Below are 20,543 nucleotides of genomic sequence, written 5' to 3' on the forward strand. Positions count from 1 at the left end.
GTAAACCCCCCCCCCCCCTCATGAAACACTGTGAAAGGTTAACCCGGAAGAAGGAGTGTTCATCCTGCCCCGGGAGAGACGGAGGGGGACTCTGATGAAGACATCAGAGTTAAACTTATCTCCTTCCTCCCTGTCTGCAACACAGAGCGCTGCCAGCCACCCCCCATCAATCTCTCAGTGCGTAGGTCGGCCAGGGAGGTCTCCCCACAGCGCTGGCTGTCCCTAGAGCTGGGCGGAGCCCTGTGTGTGTGTCTCTCTTAAGCGCCCTTCTCATGCGTTTGAGTAGTAGTAATGGGAAAAGCCCTGGACGTCTGGATACAATTTGTAGTGCTTTTTTTTTGTGTGTGTGTGTGTGCAATGCATCAACCATGTGATTGATGTTGGGTCCACAGCACAATGCTGTTTGTGTGTCTGCTTGTGTGTCTATGTGTGTGTGCTTGTGTTAGATCCTGTAATGTTTGAGACAGGAGCTGTTTTTCCTTTGGGGGTTTGTCTGTGGTGGGGGGGTGTCGTTGTGTTAGTTTTGTGTTATAATATTTGAGACAAGAGCTGTTATTCTTTTGGGGGGTCGTGTGGGTGCAAATGCCTCGTCACCCACAGCGAAACAATAAGATGATTTTAGATGAGTCTGCTAATAATTACTGGCTTGGAAGGATTTCAGGAAAAACAAATGCAAATGTCATCCCCCCCCCACCCCCCCAAACAAACACACACACACACACCCACTACAGTAAGTCTAGAAAGGGTACGGTAAAGCTAGCCAACGAAGGATCACCTTCTCTTTCGAACAGAAGCTGATTGGTCCAAACACTCTGACCATTGGGCCCTAACGTCATGTTGGTTATAATCAACGACATTTGAACTGAGAAACACCAGACAAAGCCACACAGTCCAGCAAGGTGTGTGTTGTCCCACTTGTTTCAGTCTACCTGGAGAAGATCTCCCTGAGCGTGTGCAGAAGCCATCCTCCCCATACATCGGTGTCCTCCACGGTTCAGGCTCAAACAAAACACAGACCAGGCTGACGTTTCCTCGCTTGGCACGCCTTTAAACTGCGCTGTAAGCGTCCCACTGGGGGATTTAATGTGGCCATTAAGTTAAATATAACTCCCAGTAATCATGTAATGGGTCTTCTTCTCCTCTGGGCTGTTTCCGCCTTCTACAGGGCTCTGGGTTTCAGACCGCAGCCTACGACCACGCTGCGGCAGTAGTACTACTAATACTAGGATGACATAACGCCGCCACAACAGTCACTTTAGAAATACATCACCATATATTCCAGCACTGCCTGTGGTTAGTCAGGTCTGAGCTGGCCTTTTACTGTTCCATAACATGGGTGTGTGTGTGAGTGTGTTTTTTAATGGATGTGTGTTTGTGTATGTGTGTGTGCGTTTGTTTATGAGTGTGTGTGTCTTTGAAGATGTGCGTGTATGTGAGAGAGGGTTTGTCGGTATAAGAATATATGTGAAGGCGTGTGTCTCAATGTGTGTGTGTTTGGGTGTGCGTGCCTGCGTGTGTATTTGTGTATGTATGTGTGTGTGCGTGCGCGCATGTGGGTCAACTGCAGTTTGTCCTCCATGCATTGCCTCCACTGAGGGACTCCTGGCTGCCATGTTTGAATCAGACGCATTTCAGCCCCCAGGTACAGCTGGGCGATTAATCGTTTTTGAATTGTAATTCGAATTCATGTTTTTTAAAAAAAGAAAATCGATTATTAATATATTAATATTGATTTTCTATTTTTTTATAAATCAAATATCAACAATGCAGCATGCGCTGAAGAGAGTGAGTGTGTAGTTTGCCTAAAGTCTGTGGCAGCCAAAAGCATCTTCACAACACATGTAATCCAACATCTTAATCTGAGACACGCAGCAGAGTGGGAGATGTGTGTTATTTATTTTGCTTTTGTTAATCATTGCTATTCTTCAAACAAAATCCAAAATTCAAAATATATATCTATTTGTCATTTCTAGAAAAAAAAAAGATTAAAATCGATAATCAGGTTTGGTTTGATAAAATCAGTGATTTTATTTTAAGGGAATATCGGCCAGCCCTTCCCCCATGTATAATATATTCCCACATGTGGAGGATCACACTCACTTCCTCCTTCGGGTAACCACACCCTGTTAGACACGGGCACCGCCATCATTGTTCCAATCAAACAGGGCGAGCGGCTCTTGCGCCATCGTTGGACCGCAGATCAAAGGCAGCGTGCTGCTTTTATATGACCTCCTTATAGCTATCACAGCGCAATTACCGTAAACAAGCTGAGTGCATTCAATTGGCACGCACCCACACACACACACAAACACACACACACACACACACACACACACACACACACACACACACAAACACGCACGCACGCACGCACGCACACAAACAAACATGCATAAACACGCAAAGAATACAGGGCGAATGAGACTGTAAGAATGTTATGGCTGTGTCTCCAAATTCATGTTTGGAGGTGTGACTTTCTTTTTAACAAAGTGTTAACTTGTGTGACAAGATTGGCGATGACACAGAGTTTTCTCAAGGTTTGGCTCGCCTTCAAAGTCGGTGTGTGTGTGTGTGTGTGTGTGTGTGTGTGTGTGTGTGTGTGTGTGTGTGTGTGTGTGTGTGTGTGTGCGCACATGTGTGTGGCAGTAAAAGCCAGTGTTAAGTATATAGCGTCGGCGTTCGAGTGTTACATATTGACCCGGGTTGATCGGTTGTTTAAACTTGCGGCGTGTGTTCACCAGCGCATTGACAGATCGCTAACTCATGGAAACATGTTGAGTAGTAAATGAAAAGGCTTCTGTTTGCTCTGTCTGCCAGTTTTCTTTTCACAATGCCCGCGAAGCGTCTCTCACACCCTTTCTTTGCAACGTGCACAACACAAACATGTCACTCAGGGCCACCACAGGATCGTACCTGCTGACAGCTCGGGCCCTCCCAGGGAAGGCCCTCCGGACGGCTCCAGACGTACCCGACCAAAGGGCTCCCGGGGTGGGGGGTTGATAACCCTTCCAGCTAGCCTCTTGGAAGCGGACACTGATACTACAGGACCCTGATCAGCACATTCACTCTTGGCATATCTTGGTTGTTTTACCTGATGCAACGTTGGAAGGGATTGCGTTTGGTGGGAGCTGATTGTGCGCTGGCAGGATAGCGGGCGATTTGACTGAGACACTGTAGTTTCCTGGGGGGTTCTGGTTCAACTACGGGGTGTTTATCGACCTGCAAGACGGGGTGGGGAGCGGGGAGGAGGGGGTTGAATAGCAGGTGAAACACATCTGTTTACCATTAGATTACTGTTTGGTATTGAGAATCAAGTGGGGTCATATTGTATATATATATTTATATTTATATACAGTATATACTGCAAACTTTATACTGTATATACATATACAATTATATATATATATGTATATATACATATATATATATTACCATATATTCCAGCACTGCCTGCCTGCTTCTATATATGACCAGGAAGCTGGTTCCCAGAGGAGCAGGACCGGGGAATGGCTGCCATCTAGTGACGTCATGGCTGCCATCTAGTGACGTCATGGCTGCCATCTAGTGACGTCATGGCTGCCATCTAGTGACGTCATGGCTGCCATCTAGTGACGTCATGGCTGCCATCCGCGTTACACAAACCCTGGCACGATCAATGCTCCCCGAGGCTTCCCTAACAACGCTGTCTATCTCTATGTCTTCTCCGCAGGCTCGCATGGCGCTGGAGCGCGGGGCGCAGGCCGTCATCTTCGATGTCACCGACGACCCCAACGCCGCTGAGGAGATGACTGTGAAGGTGAGGGGGATCTGCTTCCACTCGTTATCTTGTGATGCTACCGCTAGTCAGTCCGTGATGGCACCCCGTTCCGTTACCAATCAAAACACATCTGTTTAAAACTGCCCATTCCATCTGATGTCAACTGCAACGTCTCTTACTTTTTGGGGTCCTTGAGTGCTGAGAAAGGCGCCTTCAATTTACATTTATTATTATTATTATTATTATTATTATTATTATTATTATTATTATTATTATTATTACCACCCAGCTCCGGAAGGAGGGATCCCTCTCCCTGAGTTCCTTCCATGATTAAGGGGCTGGTCTTTCCCCTCGAGAGTTGGGGGGGTCATATAGTCTGCCTGGGAGGCCTGCTGAGGCTGCAACTCTGGTTAAGGGGTTCACAAATGAAATGGATGGGACTTGAGGTATGGAAATAATAAAAGGAGGATTACAGTAGCGGAGGTGTAATATCCACGTCATTGTTAAGGTGTAACGTAGAAAGGCGAAGAGATAATTATGTTCAATTTAATTACATTTTATATGTATAGCCCTTAATCAGAGTTACAGTCTCAAAGGCAGGGCATATATGTATGACACCCCCCTGACCCTAGCCACCCAGATGGGCAAGAACAAATCCCTTAATTCCTTAAGGAACGCCGAGTGGGCGATCTCTCCTTTCAGGGATGATCAGGAGTTGAATGGGCGCCATAATTGACCCAGAGGCAAAATAGAGAATATCACAATAAAAGTTTTCGTCTTGTATCCAAAGTTTGGGCTATATCCGTGAGCGCAGATGTTATTTCAAAGCCTCTGTCTCTGTCGTTCATTGGACTGGATGTGATCTCCTCCCCGTGGTAGCTGTCGGAGAAGGCCTTCCTGACCCATCCCGTGGTGATCGTGATGGCGGAGAACGCGAGGGAGCTCATGAAGCTGGTGAACAAGAACGAGGAGGCCCGGGTCCGCATCGGGTTCGTGGAGCCCACCAAATGGGTAGGCAGCCCTGCTCACTACTGGACCTGCTACGACCACCGCATGCTGCTGTGTGGTGTGCTAGCTGTAGTCACTACTGGACCTGCTATGACACCGCATGCTACTGTGTGTTGTGCTAGCTGTAGTCACTACTGGACCTGCTATGACACCGCATGCTGCTGTGTGTTGTGCTAGCTGTAGTCACTACTGGCCCTGCTATGACACCGCATGCTACTGTGTGTTGTGCTAGCTGTAGTCACTACTGGACCTGCTATGACACGGCATGCTGCTGTGTGTTGTGCTAGCTGTAGTCACTACTGGCCCTGCTACGACACCGCATGGGGCGTTGGAGGAACACCCTTAAGTTGCTGTGTTTTTAAATGAGCTTTAGTCACATTTATAGAAGACCTACCTCTTGAGCTGTCTTCAGTTAGAATCACGGCAAGCACATTGATAGGTGGATTGAAGTCGTATGTTTTAGTTATTTTTAAATAACATACCCAATCTTGCACTTAATTATTTGTGTATTATTCATCCCATTTGTTATCTTAAATGAGTCAATGTTTATTAATTGTTATTATTATTAATTTATAAAGAATATATGTGTATAGATAATACTGCAAAACATTCAATCTTTCAACATGAACCTTGCGTTCGTACTGCTGCGGTTTGATTGAATTCAATGAATCAAACTATTAGATTCAACTTTCCATAACCCCAACACTTTCCCGCGGGGCTCTCCAGAAATAGCTTGACTCGCTCCTCATCCTCTACCTCGTGCCCTTCGTCTCCTCCACAGCCCCACTACGACGTGGGCATCCTGCTCACCATCGTGCTGGTGATCCTCACAATCGTGATGATCTTCGCTTTCCGCTACAAGTGCAAGTCCAGCAGGACCTGGGTGAGTGGACGACGCCCGCCGCCGCCGCCGCCATCACGACAGGCCCGCCTAGACAGGAAGATTACTGGTTTCACATCTCCGACGCACTAAATCGGGACCTCTCAAAACAAGAATATTAATACTACCTCCCTGAACAAATACACTGCAGCTCCAGACATTACAGAGCTAAGAGAGCGTAACAAGGCATCCTCTTTTGGGGGAGTGCCACTTTCACTGAACACCACCATCAAAAGTACGTGTTTAGTCTGAGGAATAGCTCAAAGTGACATGTTCCCTTTAGACAAACTCAAAACGTTTCGGTTGTCCCTCGACCACTGCAATACCCTGTACTCCCCAACAGGGGGCGATGTTTGAGCACACCATCCGTTTCCCAGCGTTTAAAACAAGGGCTGTTTCTGAACGTAGGACTCGCTCCACCAGGACACGATGCGAGCCATCAGCCGCCTGGAGACCAAGACCTACAGCACCCAGGGGTGCTCAGGTTCCCAGCGCCACCACAGGGCCTGGGGGTCGGCCAGCAGCTCCAACTCCAGCCCCGTGTGCGCCATCTGCCTGGAGGACTTCCAGGACGGACAGGTATGAGGACAGAGTTAGGAGGGAACAGGGAGATGTCTGGATTTACACCCTTTCAACTGTGTCATGATTCATGTTCTAGGGCTGGGGATCTAGAACATGAATGTAGATCCCCAGCAATGACACACGCAAACGCACACACTAGCTACATGTGTCCAACAGTGATTGATGCTCTAGGGCTGGGGACCTTTCAGTGTCTCGACATTCGATTTGATTTCACGTTAAGGGGTCACGATTCCTTTTTTAAATCAATTCTCGATCGAACAGATTCTCGACTCAAAATAGATTCTCGATTCAGTATATAGGGCTGCTTAAAACTTCTATCTACCAACTGCAATAATGTAAACAAACAAAGGCAAACCTAAGACATAATTAAAAAAATGTATATGTATATATATGAAAAAGTAAAATCTATTTTTTCTGAAGTTGTGAATTGAATCTGAATAGACGAATCACGATCCTTAATTTTCTTTTCTCTATCATAACGGCTTTGTGTCCGTACCCGCAGGACTTGCGGATCATCTCCTGTGCCCACGAGTTCCACAAGGTCTGCGTGGACCCCTGGCTCCTGCAGCACCGCACCTGTCCCCTGTGCATGCACAACATCATGGGTAAGCCCCGCCGGGCCTCTGGCCTGCCCACCTGTCGCCCCCCCCGTGGCCTGAGCTTCCACCACTTGTTTATTTTAAGGTTTACAGACCGATTCAGAAACACAGACAACCGTGGGACATTGAGTCATCCGATGTTTGCATCATAGTGTTTCTAGCCAAAGCTAAACGACGCCTAGTGGGGAATCTGGTTAAAAATACTAATATTAAAAAGATTAACATTATTAAAGACATATAGAGAGCACATTGTAAAAAAAAAAACGAAGTATGCGAGCATGATTGTTGCTGAATTTGCCGCAATTTTGTGTTTGTTTTGAAGGGGTCAAATGCAGGGATCATTTCAAGTGGTCTGGCAGTGAGTCCCAGCGGTTGTCCCTTTTACTGAAAGGGGCCCCCATGTGTCCCTCTCTGACCACCGCTGTCCCTCCCCAGGGGCCCCCATGTGTCCCTCTCTGACCTCTCTCCCCCGTCCCTCCCCAGGGGCCCCCATGTGTCCCTCTCTGACCTCTCTCCCCCGTCCCTCCCCAGGGGCCCCCATGTGTCCCTCTCTGACCTCTCTCCCCCGTACCTCCCCAGGGGCCCCCATGTGTCCGTCTCCGACCTCTCTCCCCCGTCCCTCCCCAGGGGCCCCCATGTGTCCCTCTCTGACCTCTCTCCCCCGTCCCTCCCCAGGGGCCCCCATGTGTCCCTCTCTGACCTCTCTCCCCCGTCCCTCCCCTCGGGGCCCCCATGTGTCCCTCTCTGACCTCTCTCCCCCGTCCCTCCCCAGGGGCCCCCATGTGTCCCTCTCTGACCTCTCTCCCCCGTCCCTCCCCAGGGGCCCCCATGTGTCCCTCTCTGACCTCTCTCCCCCGTCCCTCCCCAGGGGCCCCCATGTGTCCCTCTCTGACCTCTCTCCCCCGTCCCTCCCCAGGGGCCCCCATGTGTCCCTCTCTGACCTCTCTCCCCCGTCCCTCCCCTCGGGGCCCCCCATGTGTCCCTCTCTGACCTCTCTCCCCCGTCCCTCCCCTCGGGGCCCCCATGTGTCCCTCTCTGACCTCTCTCCCCCGTCCCTCCCCAGGGGCCCCCATGTGTCCGTCTCTGACCTCTCTCCCCTGTCCCTCCCCAGGGGCCCCCATGTGTCCCTCTCTGACCTCTCTCCCCTGTCCCTCCCCAGGGGCCCCCATGTGTCCCTCTCTGACCTCTCTCCCCTGTCCCTCCCCAGGGGCCCCCATGTGTCCCTCTCTAACCACCGCTGTCCCTCCCCAGGGGCCCCCATGTGTCCCTCTCTGACCTCTCTCCCCCGTCCCTCCCCAGGGGCCCCCATGTGTCCCTCTCTGACCTCTCTCCCCCGTCCCTCCCCAGGGGCCCCCATGTGTCCCTCTCTGACCTCTCTCCCCCGTCCCTCCCCAGGGGCCCCCATGTGTCCCTCTCTAACCACCGCTGTCCCTCCCCAGGGGCCCCCATGTGTCCCTCTCTGACCACCGCTGTCCCTCCCCAGGGGCCCCCATGTGTCCCTCTCTGACCTCTCTCCCCTGTCCCCCCCCAGGGACCGACCGCCTGCCCCAGAGGGCCCGTCTCCAGCCGGCCCCGGAGCACAGCCAGGGCTTCCTGCTCCCCCAGCAGTACAACACGTCCCACAGCCACCCCTTCCCCCGCCACGCCGTCCCCTTCTCCATGCGCCCCGAGTACCCAGCGGGCCCCTCGGGGCCCTACCCCTCCATAGCACACTACAGCGCCGCCGCGCCCCTGGACGCGCAGACGTTCCGCCTCCTAGCCGGGAGGCCCCTGGGGGCCGGCTGCGGGTACCACCTGCCCGCCGAGGGCCCCGGGAGGCCCCACAGGACGCTGGGCAACTGCCGGACGTCCACGCACCACTACGGCCCCCGCCGGCCCTGCCACAACTACCGCTCGGCCTGCCCCGCCCAGCGGAGCGCGTCCGGCTCCCGGCCGCCCCACGGGGCCCCCCAGGGCCGGGGCGGGGGCCCACCGGCCCCCCGCGGCCGGCAGGCCCCGGTCAGCTGCTCCGGGGGCAGCTACGGCACGGAGCGCAGCGGGTACCTGGCGGACGGGCCGGCCAGCGACTCCAGCTCGGGCCCCTGCCACGGCTCCTCCAGCGACTCGGTGCTCAACTGCACCGACGTGTCCCTGGAGGGGGTCTTCGGCAGCTGCTCCAGCTTCCGCAGCTCGCTGAGCAGCGACTACGACCCCTTCGTGTACTACGGGCCGGGCCCCGAGGCCCCGGCGCCGCGGCCCCGCTCCCTGGACTCGGCGGGGATCCGCCCGGGCTACCCCGAGGGCCCCCCGCCCCAGACTGTGTTCAGCCACATCCACTACCACCGCCACCGCCACCACCACTACGAGGACGGCGAGCCCGGCCCGGGCCCCGGCAGGGGCTCCGACGAGGACCCGGGGGCCCCGCCGTCGGCCGAGGCCAGCTCCGGCTCCGCCGCCGCCGCCGCCGCCGCCGCCGCGGCCCCGGGCCGGGACTCGCCCAAGGGCCCCCCCAGGCACAGCCCCTGCCAGTGTCCCAAGGCCAACCCCCGGCCCCCCGGGACGGAGGCCTTGGACCGCGACCCCCACGCCGTGGCCCCGGGCCCCCTGCAGCCCCAGCAGCTCCCGCCCCCCTGCTGCCACCAGAGCCGCTCCCCCCCCCACAGGAGGGGCGGGTGCCGGCACGAGGGCCCGTCGGTGGGCTTCCCCCAGAGCCTGGACCTGCAGGACGACTGCAGCATCCACATCCACTACGGCCAGGGGGCGGGCTACTGCTGCCCCCCGCCCGACCGGCCCGCCGCCCTGCTGCCCGTGCCCCTCATCCTGGACTCTGGGGGGGGCCTGGAGGACTGGCCGCCCTGCTGCGGCGGGGCCCACGTGGTGTGGCAGAAACGGGTGCAGCAGGCCCACTCGGAGCCCCAGCTCCTGGGGCTCCGCTGCCACCACGGGGCCACGGACGTTTGTTTGTACTGCCGCGCGTGCCACCGCAATCAGGGTGAGTGTCCCCGTCGACGGCCGCGTCTCTCCGGGTCGGCCCTCAGCGGGTCGTGGGTAACGGCCGAGTTACGGTCGGACGTTGACGCAACGCCACGGCCGCGCAGTTTTTTTTAGCCCATTCCAGGTGGGACGGCAAAATGCTAAGTCAGTTGACTAAGTCTTTGCCAAGACAGTGGACGTCAACTCCTGCCGTACATTTTGTGTTGACGGGATTTATCGGTGGAGTGTAAAAAAACTCTTACTTTGTTGTATTTGTATAAATGCACTTTGTTGACAAGGAAATGTAGTCAATTACCCATTTGCCGGTGTCTTTAACTCTGCTTGTGGTGTGTTTGCAGGATCAGAGGAGGAGTCTGGTGTGTGAGGACTTGTCGTATACCCCCTCCCCCCAGTTTCACGCTGCTACACAGGAGCCAGAAAGGACAAGCCTATGATTGGCACATCTCTCTCTCTCTCTCTCATGTCTTCCAATTGAATTCCACACCATGGCCTTGTTCCCGCCCCCTGCCACACCTTGATGCACTCAAGGCACAGGACAATGAATAAGCCTCAAGGATGGACTGGTACAGTCGGCTCAACAACAACATTCACACAACACCCGCTATGGGCTTCTCTGTATGCTGTCCAAAAAACTCTCTGATTGTACGAAATGCAGTCGTTGTCATACTCGTCGATCCCTTTGTGACCAGATTCAGATTCACCATTACAATGTTTGTCCACCAGGAGGGGTCATTATTTGGGGAAGTGGGGGGGGGGGGGGGGGGGAGTCATCAAATGGTTTGTCATTGAATCATACTGAACCGTATTTCATATTGAGATGTGTAGCAGGCTCATTCTCTCGAGGGCGAAGACTAAAAGACTGATCGCTGCTTCGGGTCTGAGCCTTCCAGTGAAGTGAGATTCCATCCCTAAAGGACGCAAAAAAAACCCTATCTTTATCAAAGAGGTACTTTTTCTCTCTGCATGCTTGATTCTATTTATTTTTGTATTGTGTTTGTCTCCCACCCTTTTGCTGGGAAACATTCTCAGCTGAGAGAACAGTGTTGTCTCTCCGGCCTACCTCAGCTCAGGATCTTGAACACGCCCCCTCGCCACGGGGGTCCACAAAAGGTACTGCTGTAGCGAATAGTCATTTCAATACCCCCCCACCCTCCCCCCAGGTCCAGATAGAGACGTCCAGCTTTCTCCAGCCCCTTTAAACACAGATCATTCACAGTGGTAGCTGGGAGCGGCATTGGGCCTTGTATTCATAATATTTCAGTAATGGCAGCTGTTTTTTGTCCCACATTTGTTTATGTATGGGGTCATTGTTTTTTTTTCCTCTTTTTTTAAGTACCGGTTTTGACTGAATTCCGTCAGCATAATCACAAGCTATTTTTCTCTCACTCACGCTGCTTTTTTTTTGTTTTTCTCATTTTTTTATTTGTGTGTCGATTGGTTACTTCTCATGTCGGACCTCAGTGCTGGTTTCGGGGAGGCAGAGCGAAAGACGTCTGGACGGTCGTACCTAGTAGACATTTTCAGACCATTTTCTCCCCGTCCTTCCATTTTTATACTTTATACGTCTGGGAACGACACCCCGCTGAGTCCTCAGAGAAGGACGCCTCCAAGCCTAGATCTTCATGTATGGAGACATTGCAGACACATCTTAATAATAATCTCAGTGGATTAAAGCCATGCTCTTTGTACAACAAGCATCTAAGTGGTTTAGCACCTTTCTGGTGCTATGTCAGCGCTCTCCCACTATTTATTATTCATGTCCTGAAACTGAGAAACATCTCAGGAAATCTAAAAACACTGGAATAGAAGACAGATGTAGCTAATTTGGCTAAAGTACCTATCAACCATTGAAACCATATAGAAGTTAAAAACATAGAAAGGTTCACATTCAGGAATTATGTGGTCATAAGTATTGCCGGATAACTGTAGAAAGTAAAGTACTGGTAAACACGAGATTCAACCTAATTCACATTTGTCATTTGGTGAGGGAGTTGTTCTTAATGCGTTGTTCCCATCTTTTGAATTGTCCACAAAAATATGTAGGTATTTTTCTCTCCAAAGATTGCATCCACGTTTATGTCAACCAATACATTTCTTATGTGTGCCTGTATGACTTTAAAGCCAAGTCTTCTCTCTAACTATGCAAGACTTCACCATGCTTACAACATTAAAATGAAACACTTAATAAGATCATAGCATTTTTATACTCTTTGTGGCCGAAATATATCTTTAAAAAAGCACAGTGGGAATATAAACGAAGACGAGGTCGTTTCCATACAGCATTCGGTTTAGAAAGCAGAGCTATGATCTGGTATTAGAGCCGTTAGCACTTAGCAAAGAAATATACAGGAGAGTGGCTGGCAGAGGCTACATCGCTACGTTCCCGGGTACGTTTGATAACCGGGTTCTATGTTATCCCCGTACCATGTGCCTTATGAACGTAGTTCTCTCTCCCCTAGTCGAGGGCAGCACAGGGCTGAGGATCACCACCAACGTCTCCCCTTCACTATAAGCTCTTATACGCGTCGTCTAACCAAAGAGGCAAGCTTTGAAAACATGAGTGAACTACACCTTAATAACTGCCATATAATCTCCCCAACCCCTTTTTTTTGCCTCGACTATCAACCGCAACGACCCGTGTTTAAAGCTGGCAAGAAGTTCCACGTCCAGGTTCAATCAGCCAAAAGTTGAGGGGCAATTGTACACACGTTTTGTTTCTATATATTCCGTACTCCTTGTGCTTATACCTCATTTTGAATGTCACAAAGCGGTCCGTTGCTAAAAAAACAAACCCTGCTCGTCTGTTATATTTATTGTGGCCTGAATGCTCATACTAGATTACGATCGGAAGAAAGATCTGAAACACAAGCAGCACTTTGGCTTAGGAGTACATGACCTGTGAGGCAAGATCACCGACACGACAGAAGAGAGAATGGAAAACCACCACCCAGGGGTAATTGAACGTTGTCACGGTAAAGGTTAAACAGTTTATCAATACAAAATCAAATGGGGATCTGTGGACACTTTTATCCTTTTTAAAAGGGTCTTTCCTGTTGTATTCTTGTGCAAAAAATATTGAGCTGAATCTGCCTTTTTTTTTTTTATAGTGGGGTACAGTCGCTGTGGAGCTGTCACAGATCTGATGAGTATATTTTGTGTACAAAAGGAGAAAGACAAAAACAGAAATGAAATAGTGTTGTATTTTATATATGATAGAACATTTCAATATAGTGACATAGTGTCACTAATATATTTATTTACTAATATATATTTATCCATTTGTCCAGGTTTGAAAACAGTGGTTGTGTATTGAACGAGTCTTTATGAATCTAACCAGTGCCATCGCAGATGTATCAACCTGGCCGCATTCCAATTATATGCAAATAAATTATTTTGAAATAGAAACTGACGAATGGATTTTTTTCGCCCGCATTTTAATCTATCGTGGCAGCGTCTACCGCAATACCGTCGCACCGACGTCAAGACTCCAGCCCTCTTTAAGTCTACACCATCCTCCCTCCAGCCATGATTACAGACACTTTTCACCAAACTGCATCAGGGTGACACACTCACGTTCCCCCTCCATTGATCACTGACATCTTGACGCACTTTTAGCTAATTGTAGTGGTGGTGGGAAAGCTAGAATCGATATAATGTAAAATGACATGCATTTGTGGTTTCTAATGACAAGGAGGAAAGTTTCCTTCCATTGTTGTGGGATGTGGGGGGGGGGATCAGTAGAAAGCTTCTGGCTAGCCTTCTGCTGTGAGGTTTCCCCTAGCATCCTGGTCCTTCTCAATGGCCTCGAACAGAGACTTGAAGTTTCCTGCCCCGAAGCCCTGAGAGCGAGAGAAAGAGAGAGAAAGAGAGAAAGAGAGAGACAGAGAGAGACAGAGAGAGAGAAAGAGAGAGACAGAGAGAGAGAGACAGAGAGAGAGAGAGACACATAGACAGAGAGAAAGAGAGAGAGACATAGACAGAGAGAGAGAGAGACAGACAGAGAGAGAGAGAGAAAGAGAGAGACATAGACAGAGAGAGAGATAGACATAGACAGAGAAAGAGAGAGAGAGACAGAGAGAGGGAGCGACGGAGAGAGGGAGAGAGAGAAAACATTAAAAACATGTATGACAAATAATATGCATGAAGTAGCGTAACACATGCTATGACTCCGAACCCTCCACCAAGCCCAAGTCATTTCTGTATATGTCTGTTCTCTCTGGGGGTGGCCGGGTTCAAAAAGCCCCTGCTCCAGTCGGACAGCCCTCAGGGTTAGACGCGCCACAGTGATGTAAACATTGTCCCGGCTCCTCCGCCGGGGTCATGCTCCGGCCGCTTTGAAGTGGACGTGCTCCGGCGGCCGTGTGTGTGTTTAGAACAGGGTTAGGTTGGGGGAACTCGATCCAAACATTGTGTTGTTATAAAGCGGAGAGGGGGGGGGGGGGGGAGGTTTCTCTAATCTGCGCCTGTGATGGATTTACAAGCGGGCTTCTGCGGTGTTCGAGTTGGGTGGGAATTGCAAACAGGTGTCCGCACGGCTGCGGCTGTTTAACAGCGACGCGGGCTCGCCTTGTTTAATAGGTCGTGCTTAGAACAAAGCACTGAGGCATAGGTGTGTTTCCCCCTCTGGTGTGTGGGACGTCCAGTGACTGTTTGCAAAGGGGGGTGGGGTGTACTTATGGAGGGCTGCCAGGCTTGAGAAGGACCCGACGTACAAAGTGGTTGTGCCGCTGGATGACCTCCAGGAACAGCGTGGGCCGGTCCTGAACCGGTTTGGTGAATATCTGGAGGAGGTAGCCCTTGTCGTCGAAATCCACCAGGATCTTCAGCTCCTGGGTTCATGCATCAATACAAAGCAGGGAGGGGGGGGGGGGTGATCTGATGAGTATATTTTGTGTACAAAAGGAGATAGACAAAAACAGAAATGAAATAGTGTTGCATTTTATATACGATAGAACATTTCAATATAGTGACATAGTGTCACGAATATATTTATTCACTAATATATATATTAATCCATATGCCCAGGGTTGAAAACAGTGGTTGTGTATTGAACGAGGGAGTGGGCCTTTCGGGGTTGGACAGACGCTGTGGTGAAAGCCTAAGCCTCACCTGTAACCGGTCCAGGTCTTCCTTGACTTGGATCTTGGCGTTCTTCAGGTTCTTCCGCAGCCCCACGTAGTAGGCGTCGGGGGCGCAGAGGAACTCCATCCCGCGGGCTCGGAGGTTTACTATCTGTAGAGCAGGAACAAGGAAGGAAGGAAGGAAGAATAGAAGACACAACATCAACCGGGGATCAGGATCAGGATCAGGGCCTGCCCTTGCTTGCCACCCGAAAAGAAACAAGCTCTGTGGAATTTGAGCGCTTTTAAGTGCTGCCTGCTGCCGATTCATTTTTGATCGGCCCTCGGTACCCTATCGGCGTTTTGTGTGCTGGGAGCCAGACGCGGCGGTGTGGGGGATGACTCACAGACTGGATGATGTCGGAGCTGTTGAGGGCGATGTGCTGCACGCCGGGACCCCCGTTATAGTCCACGTATTCCTGGGGGAAACAGAGAGAACATGGGTGAACAAGGAACAAGTCAATCCCTGGTAGGGGAGGATGAGGTGGTGGTAAAGTGTTGGTGAATGTGGATGTGGTGGGGGAGGTGGTGGTGGTCGATGGGGTGGTGGAGTTGGAGGTGGTGGTGGTGGTGGTCAAGGTGGATGGGGAGGTGTTGGTGGACTTGGGAGTTGGAGGTGAAGTTAGAGGTGGATGTGGTGGTGGTGTCGGTGGTGGATTTGTAGTTGGAGGTGAAGCTAGAGGTGGATGTGGATGAAGTGAAGGTGGTGGATGTGGATGAAGTGAAGGTTGTGGACGTGGACGTGGTGAAGGTGGATGACCTTCATCGCATGCACCACTAAGCTAGCCAGCGCCGTCAGGGTCAGCTGGCCCTGGTGGGTACCTGGATTTGGGACTTCCTAATGCCGGGCGCGGGCTCGTTGATGGGCATCTTGATGGTCTCCTCGTAGTTGGTGACCACGATGGAGCGCAGCGAGCTGTAGTCCGTGTGGATCTGCTTGTCGTCGATCGACCAGAAGCGGTGGAACATCAAACACTTCTGATACCTGGGAGAGAGAAAAAAAAAAAGTCAGCGGAACAAATAAGATAAGAGTTGGAACTAAACGAGGGGCGATAAGCGATAAGCCGCCGACTTCAAAGCGCAGTGGATTTTTTTCCCTCTCCGCTGCCACACGGTTCCTTTTGTTCTCTGCTTGATGTAATCGTTTATTTCATCAGCGACAGGGATCCGTGGAGTGTAAACATCAATTATTTTACTGTAAATATTTGAACATAGGTGTGTGGGCAGCAGTGCTGCTTTGTGCATTTGAGAAGTGTTGTTAATGTTTGACGCTGAGAGCTTTTCTCTCTCTAATGCTGGACCCGGGCCTTCTTTATCCGCGGCGGCTGCTGGATCTCAAACCGTAGCACTGAAGTGACCACTTCACTGTTGTTTGCTTGTCCTTTGGCCCAACCCCAGACCCCCCCCCCCCCCCCCCCCCCCATGAGTGAATGGTGCGCTGGAGAGCTGCATACGTGTGCTGGTTGCTTACCAGTCTGTAACTGGCCCCATCTCGTCGTTGGGCTGGTTTCCCACAATGTGATCAATAAAGCAGAGTCCTGCTGCGGGACTGGGAAAAGGGATTGCGGGATTTCGGGTCCATTAGTGGAAAAAACACCATCATCCACATCATCATAGTCATCATTAAAGTTATTTGGAGGAGGAAAAATCTATTTTAATGAGACACAGAGTGCAGGAGGGTGATGAGGGGTAATAATGAATATATAATGTGAAATAAATAAAGTTAATAAGACGATAAACTTACAGGGTAGGTAGCAGGACGTCGTTGAACAGTGGCTCTTTGAAGCCCGGTAAAAACAGGCCCTTGTAAGGGCCCAGGTACTCGATGAGTGTATGCGTTGTGTCGCCATACTGTGTACGAAAGGTTCATGATTTTAAATGAACCAGCCAAGAAGAAAAAAACCTTTCACCGGAGCATAATACAATGTAAGCTAGCCTTTGTTAGCTTGTGATGAATGTAGCGCTGTCGGTGTTGACTCACCGTCTGCACCACAGCATACTTGACTTTGCCATTGCTGTCCTCCTCCACCCAGGGCTCCTTGACTACTACTGCCCCCCTCTCCCTAGCTGTCTGCACAGAGGTTGGTGTTGGGATAGGTTCAGAAAGTGTTACGAGACCTTTCTCCCTCTCTTAGGGGAACCTGTTTTACTGTGGGCCTTGTACGCCATCTGCTGGCTGAAAGTTGAACACGGGGCCATTTATTGTAGACCGGTTTAAGTGTTCAGAGGAATGTGTGTTTACCTTGATCAGAAAGTCACAGTCTTCCACCTGGAAAGCAATGTCTTTGACTCCATCTCCATGTTTCATCAGATGCCTTCCCATTACTGAAAAAAAAGAAACAATAGCCCAAAACTCGTTGTTTCCTTTTTTTTTTACATTTGTAAATATTTACAAATATTCAACTATACTCAAGGAAAAACTCACCTTCGTTTCCTGGATTCAATGCAGATTCAAATGCAAATATAATCTGTGGGGCGACATAGAGAGGGACACTGATCGTTATTTAGTTCAAATCCCCTATTCACATTCAATTATTCAAACATTATGCATGTGTTTGAGTGAGTGTGGATTGGTGAGTGTCTGTGTATGTGTGTCTGTGTGTGCGTGTGAATGCTTCAGAGTGTGTACTGTGTACTCGTGTGCTAGCTTGCCCATGGGTGTGTGTGTGTGTGTACGTGCGAATGTGAAGGCCTGTGTGTGTGTTGGTGAGTGCTTCAGGTGCGCGTTTGTGTATGTGCGTGTCCATGTGTGCATGTTTGTTTGTTGTTGTGCGTTTCCGTGCATGCAATCTACGTGTGTGTGTGTGAGTGTGAGTGTGAGTGTGTGTGTGTGTGTGTGTGTGTATGTATGTGTGTGTGTGTGTGTGTGTGTGTGTGTGTGTGTATGTTTGTGATATACACAATCCATACCTTATCTTGCTTGATCGCATGGGACACCACTTCGCGGCTGCCTGTCTCCAACCCTTTATAAGCATAGTGCTCGAAGCCCATCTTATCACAGTAGAAGGACGCTGACTGCACGACACAAATAAAGTTATCGTCAGGAAGAAATGCATTTTGACTCTTTTGACACTTGAAAATGCCTACTTCTCCGCTACTGACTGAACTTTCCAATGAGGAATGACTTGATATGAGATGACAAGAGTTCCATAGAAACTGATGAAATATATATATGAATTGCCTTCAGATCAATGAATTAATGATTTATCAATCCCTGATGTATTCTAAGCACAAACAGCTTTTCAATCAAAGTGGCAGTGCTGTTGCGAAAATGCCATGTGGGCCTACTATGCATGGCTTACCAATTGATTTGTTCTGGAAAAAATTGGACTTTCACTGTCCCTAGGAAGCTTAAGTCAACAGATCATCCAGCAAAACAATCTGAGCCTAGAGCAACCATTACTCTATCCGAAAGGTTCTTTCTTCAAATGCCTTGAGCGTGTATAAGTAATGATCTGCATGTATAAACAACTCAAGTTGAAGTTCAATAAGGCACAAACACAACTAAATGTTTAAGCTTTATTAGCTTGAATGGCATCTAGTTTGTAGATCTATTCTAACGCAGAACTATAAAAAAACAAAGTGATAAACCTTTACTGAAACAACTACTGGCACCACAGCGAAATTGTAATATCTGCCTGTTAAAAAGGACAACACTCTCTATTCTCTATTCATTACCTGTTTGGCATTTCCCACCCAGAAGGTAAGGTGATGAAAGCGGACAAATCTTCCTCTTGCATGCTTGAAAAATAAAGTGTATTAGAAAGTACAAATGAGATGGTTTACATTCCATACAAAAGTATTCTTCCTAGATAATTAAAGTGTATTCCTCCTAAATAAATAAATAATAATTTAGATTTAATTGTTAACTTAACTTGCATGCATGACTCATCGTGACGTTATTTTCTTTAGTACATTTTGCTTACTTACTTTCTCGCCTTTATCTGTGTAGCTCGTCTAAGAAGAAAAGCAGTTGGGGCAATCCTCAATTAAAGTGTAACCATTCAGAAGAGAGTTGTTGTTGTTTTTTATGCATAACACATAAGGATGCAGGTATTTTAACAAAGTAATCCCATGTACATGAACAAAAGTGTATACAATTGATTAATCAATTATCACAATATTAGGTCTTACACAAGCGTTCAATGGATGCCCACAAAGGGGTTTAATGTGAAGATGTTAAGATGCTTACCATTCTTGTGATTCCACATGCAGTGCAATTAGAAAGACAGTATATCAAAATCAGTGTCCAACATGAAAGCCAACAGATAAGTACTGGGTTTAGGGAGCATTTTGATTGGTTGTCCAGATTGACACCCACCTGCACGCCCCCTATTCTTCTGCTTCACTTTAAACATTCGATACCAGCCCCTATGTGGTCATAAGGGCTGTTGGCCAATGGCTGGGTTTTGTTATTCTATAATGCCTACAATTATGTCTGTCATTAACAACCATCTTATAACAACCTGAAGGGAGGTGATGGATGGAGACATGGATGATGTTATTAACTTTCTATAGACCCTTTAGTTTTAACACTCAGCGCACAATTCAAAAAAAACTTTTTGATTAATTTCTAGATGTTTTTGAAGCAATGGGTTGTATAAGAAAACAAGCGAGTAAACCCAAGTCACGCCAAACTAGATGTTCCCTCTCCACCCCCTAGATGGAACCACAGTATGTGCTTCCATGTAGGCCTACCAACTGATAGAGAAAAAAGTCTGAAACTGAAACAGAAACTAATAGGAGACAAATATCGAAAGACTAAGACTAATTCATAACGAAAAGTGCTTTCTAACTGTATTGACACTGTAATGGCTTAAGGGACCATTTTTAGAGATGTGCTATAACAAAAAGGACCCCTGAAGGCTAAATGCAAAGATAAATGCTAAGTGAACCAAGGGTTGAAAGTTTGTTTGACTGTGGACTGTCACAGAGCATTTAAGGTCAGCTGATTACGAGGCAGACAAACTGGAATAATCTTTGGCTTTTCTACTGAGCTGCACGCACAAACACACACTTGCTTGCAGGCATGCATGCACTCACACACACACACACGCACACACACACACACACACACACACACACACACACACACACACAGACACACACACACACACAAGCACACAGAGATGCTTGCAGGCACACACACACACACAAACAACCATCACACAGGTTTGCACACACACATGCACACACACAGACACACACACAAACACACACACACACACACACATGGACGCTCACATATCACACACACACACGCACACATGCACACACACACACACACACGCACACACACACACACAGAATAAACAGTATTTTGCTTTGATATTTTTGGTCTCTTAGTATAGTTTAAATGCTATTCTATCCAACAAAATTGCAATAAGAAGTCCTAGACACAATTTCTCAAAAGAAAATTGCCAAGACAACCGAAAATAGGATTTTTCAGTACGGTATACTGAGGGCAAAATTATCCCGTCATGTGAGACATCAATATTTACTTATTCGCTAAACGTGTTTACATATCTGGTTTATCAACCGTGGGTACATGTTGATTTAATACGACGATCTGGGATCATAGGAAAAGATGATTAGAGGTTATCTAAAGGTGTTTGAGACTCGAC

At 49.1% G+C, this 20,543-nt stretch overlaps 2 protein-coding genes across 2 annotated transcripts in view; one reads left to right on the forward strand and one right to left on the reverse strand.

The window, feature by feature from the left end:
* rnf43 (ring finger protein 43) overlaps positions 1–10,278 on the forward strand; it is a 58,222-nt gene extending 47,944 nt beyond the window's left edge. The window contains exons 3-9 of the mRNA XM_079737500.1: positions 3,710–3,796; positions 4,637–4,768; positions 5,547–5,648; positions 6,069–6,224; positions 6,730–6,832; positions 8,358–9,797; positions 10,138–10,278. Coding sequence (XP_079593626.1) covers positions 3,710–3,796; positions 4,637–4,768; positions 5,547–5,648; positions 6,069–6,224; positions 6,730–6,832; positions 8,358–9,797; positions 10,138–10,163 — 2,046 coding nt within the window. The 3' untranslated portion in view covers positions 10,164–10,278. The remainder of the gene's footprint in view (positions 1–3,709; positions 3,797–4,636; positions 4,769–5,546; positions 5,649–6,068; positions 6,225–6,729; positions 6,833–8,357; positions 9,798–10,137) is intronic.
* Positions 10,279–13,551: 3,273 nt separating this feature from the next.
* Positions 13,552–18,870, reverse strand: hpda (4-hydroxyphenylpyruvate dioxygenase a; the record flags this gene model as incomplete). Its single annotated transcript, XM_079739016.1, has 13 exons — positions 18,850–18,870; positions 18,598–18,660; positions 17,830–17,934; positions 17,345–17,387; positions 17,162–17,244; positions 16,901–16,990; positions 16,664–16,770; positions 16,391–16,468; positions 15,742–15,904; positions 15,267–15,338; positions 14,909–15,031; positions 14,512–14,628; positions 13,552–13,638 (listed from the first exon to the last, which is right to left on the reverse strand). Exons 3-13 carry the CDS (start codon positions 17,908–17,910, stop codon positions 13,552–13,554), a joined length of 1,044 nt encoding a protein of 347 aa, XP_079595142.1. The 5' UTR covers positions 17,911–17,934; positions 18,598–18,660; positions 18,850–18,870.
* Between the last annotated feature and the right edge of the window lie 1,673 nt (positions 18,871–20,543).

This window comes from Pollachius pollachius (genome assembly GCF_949987615.1).
Source record: "Pollachius pollachius genome assembly, chromosome: 6".
In the NCBI taxonomy this organism is placed as follows: Eukaryota; Metazoa; Chordata; class Actinopteri; order Gadiformes; family Gadidae; genus Pollachius; species Pollachius pollachius.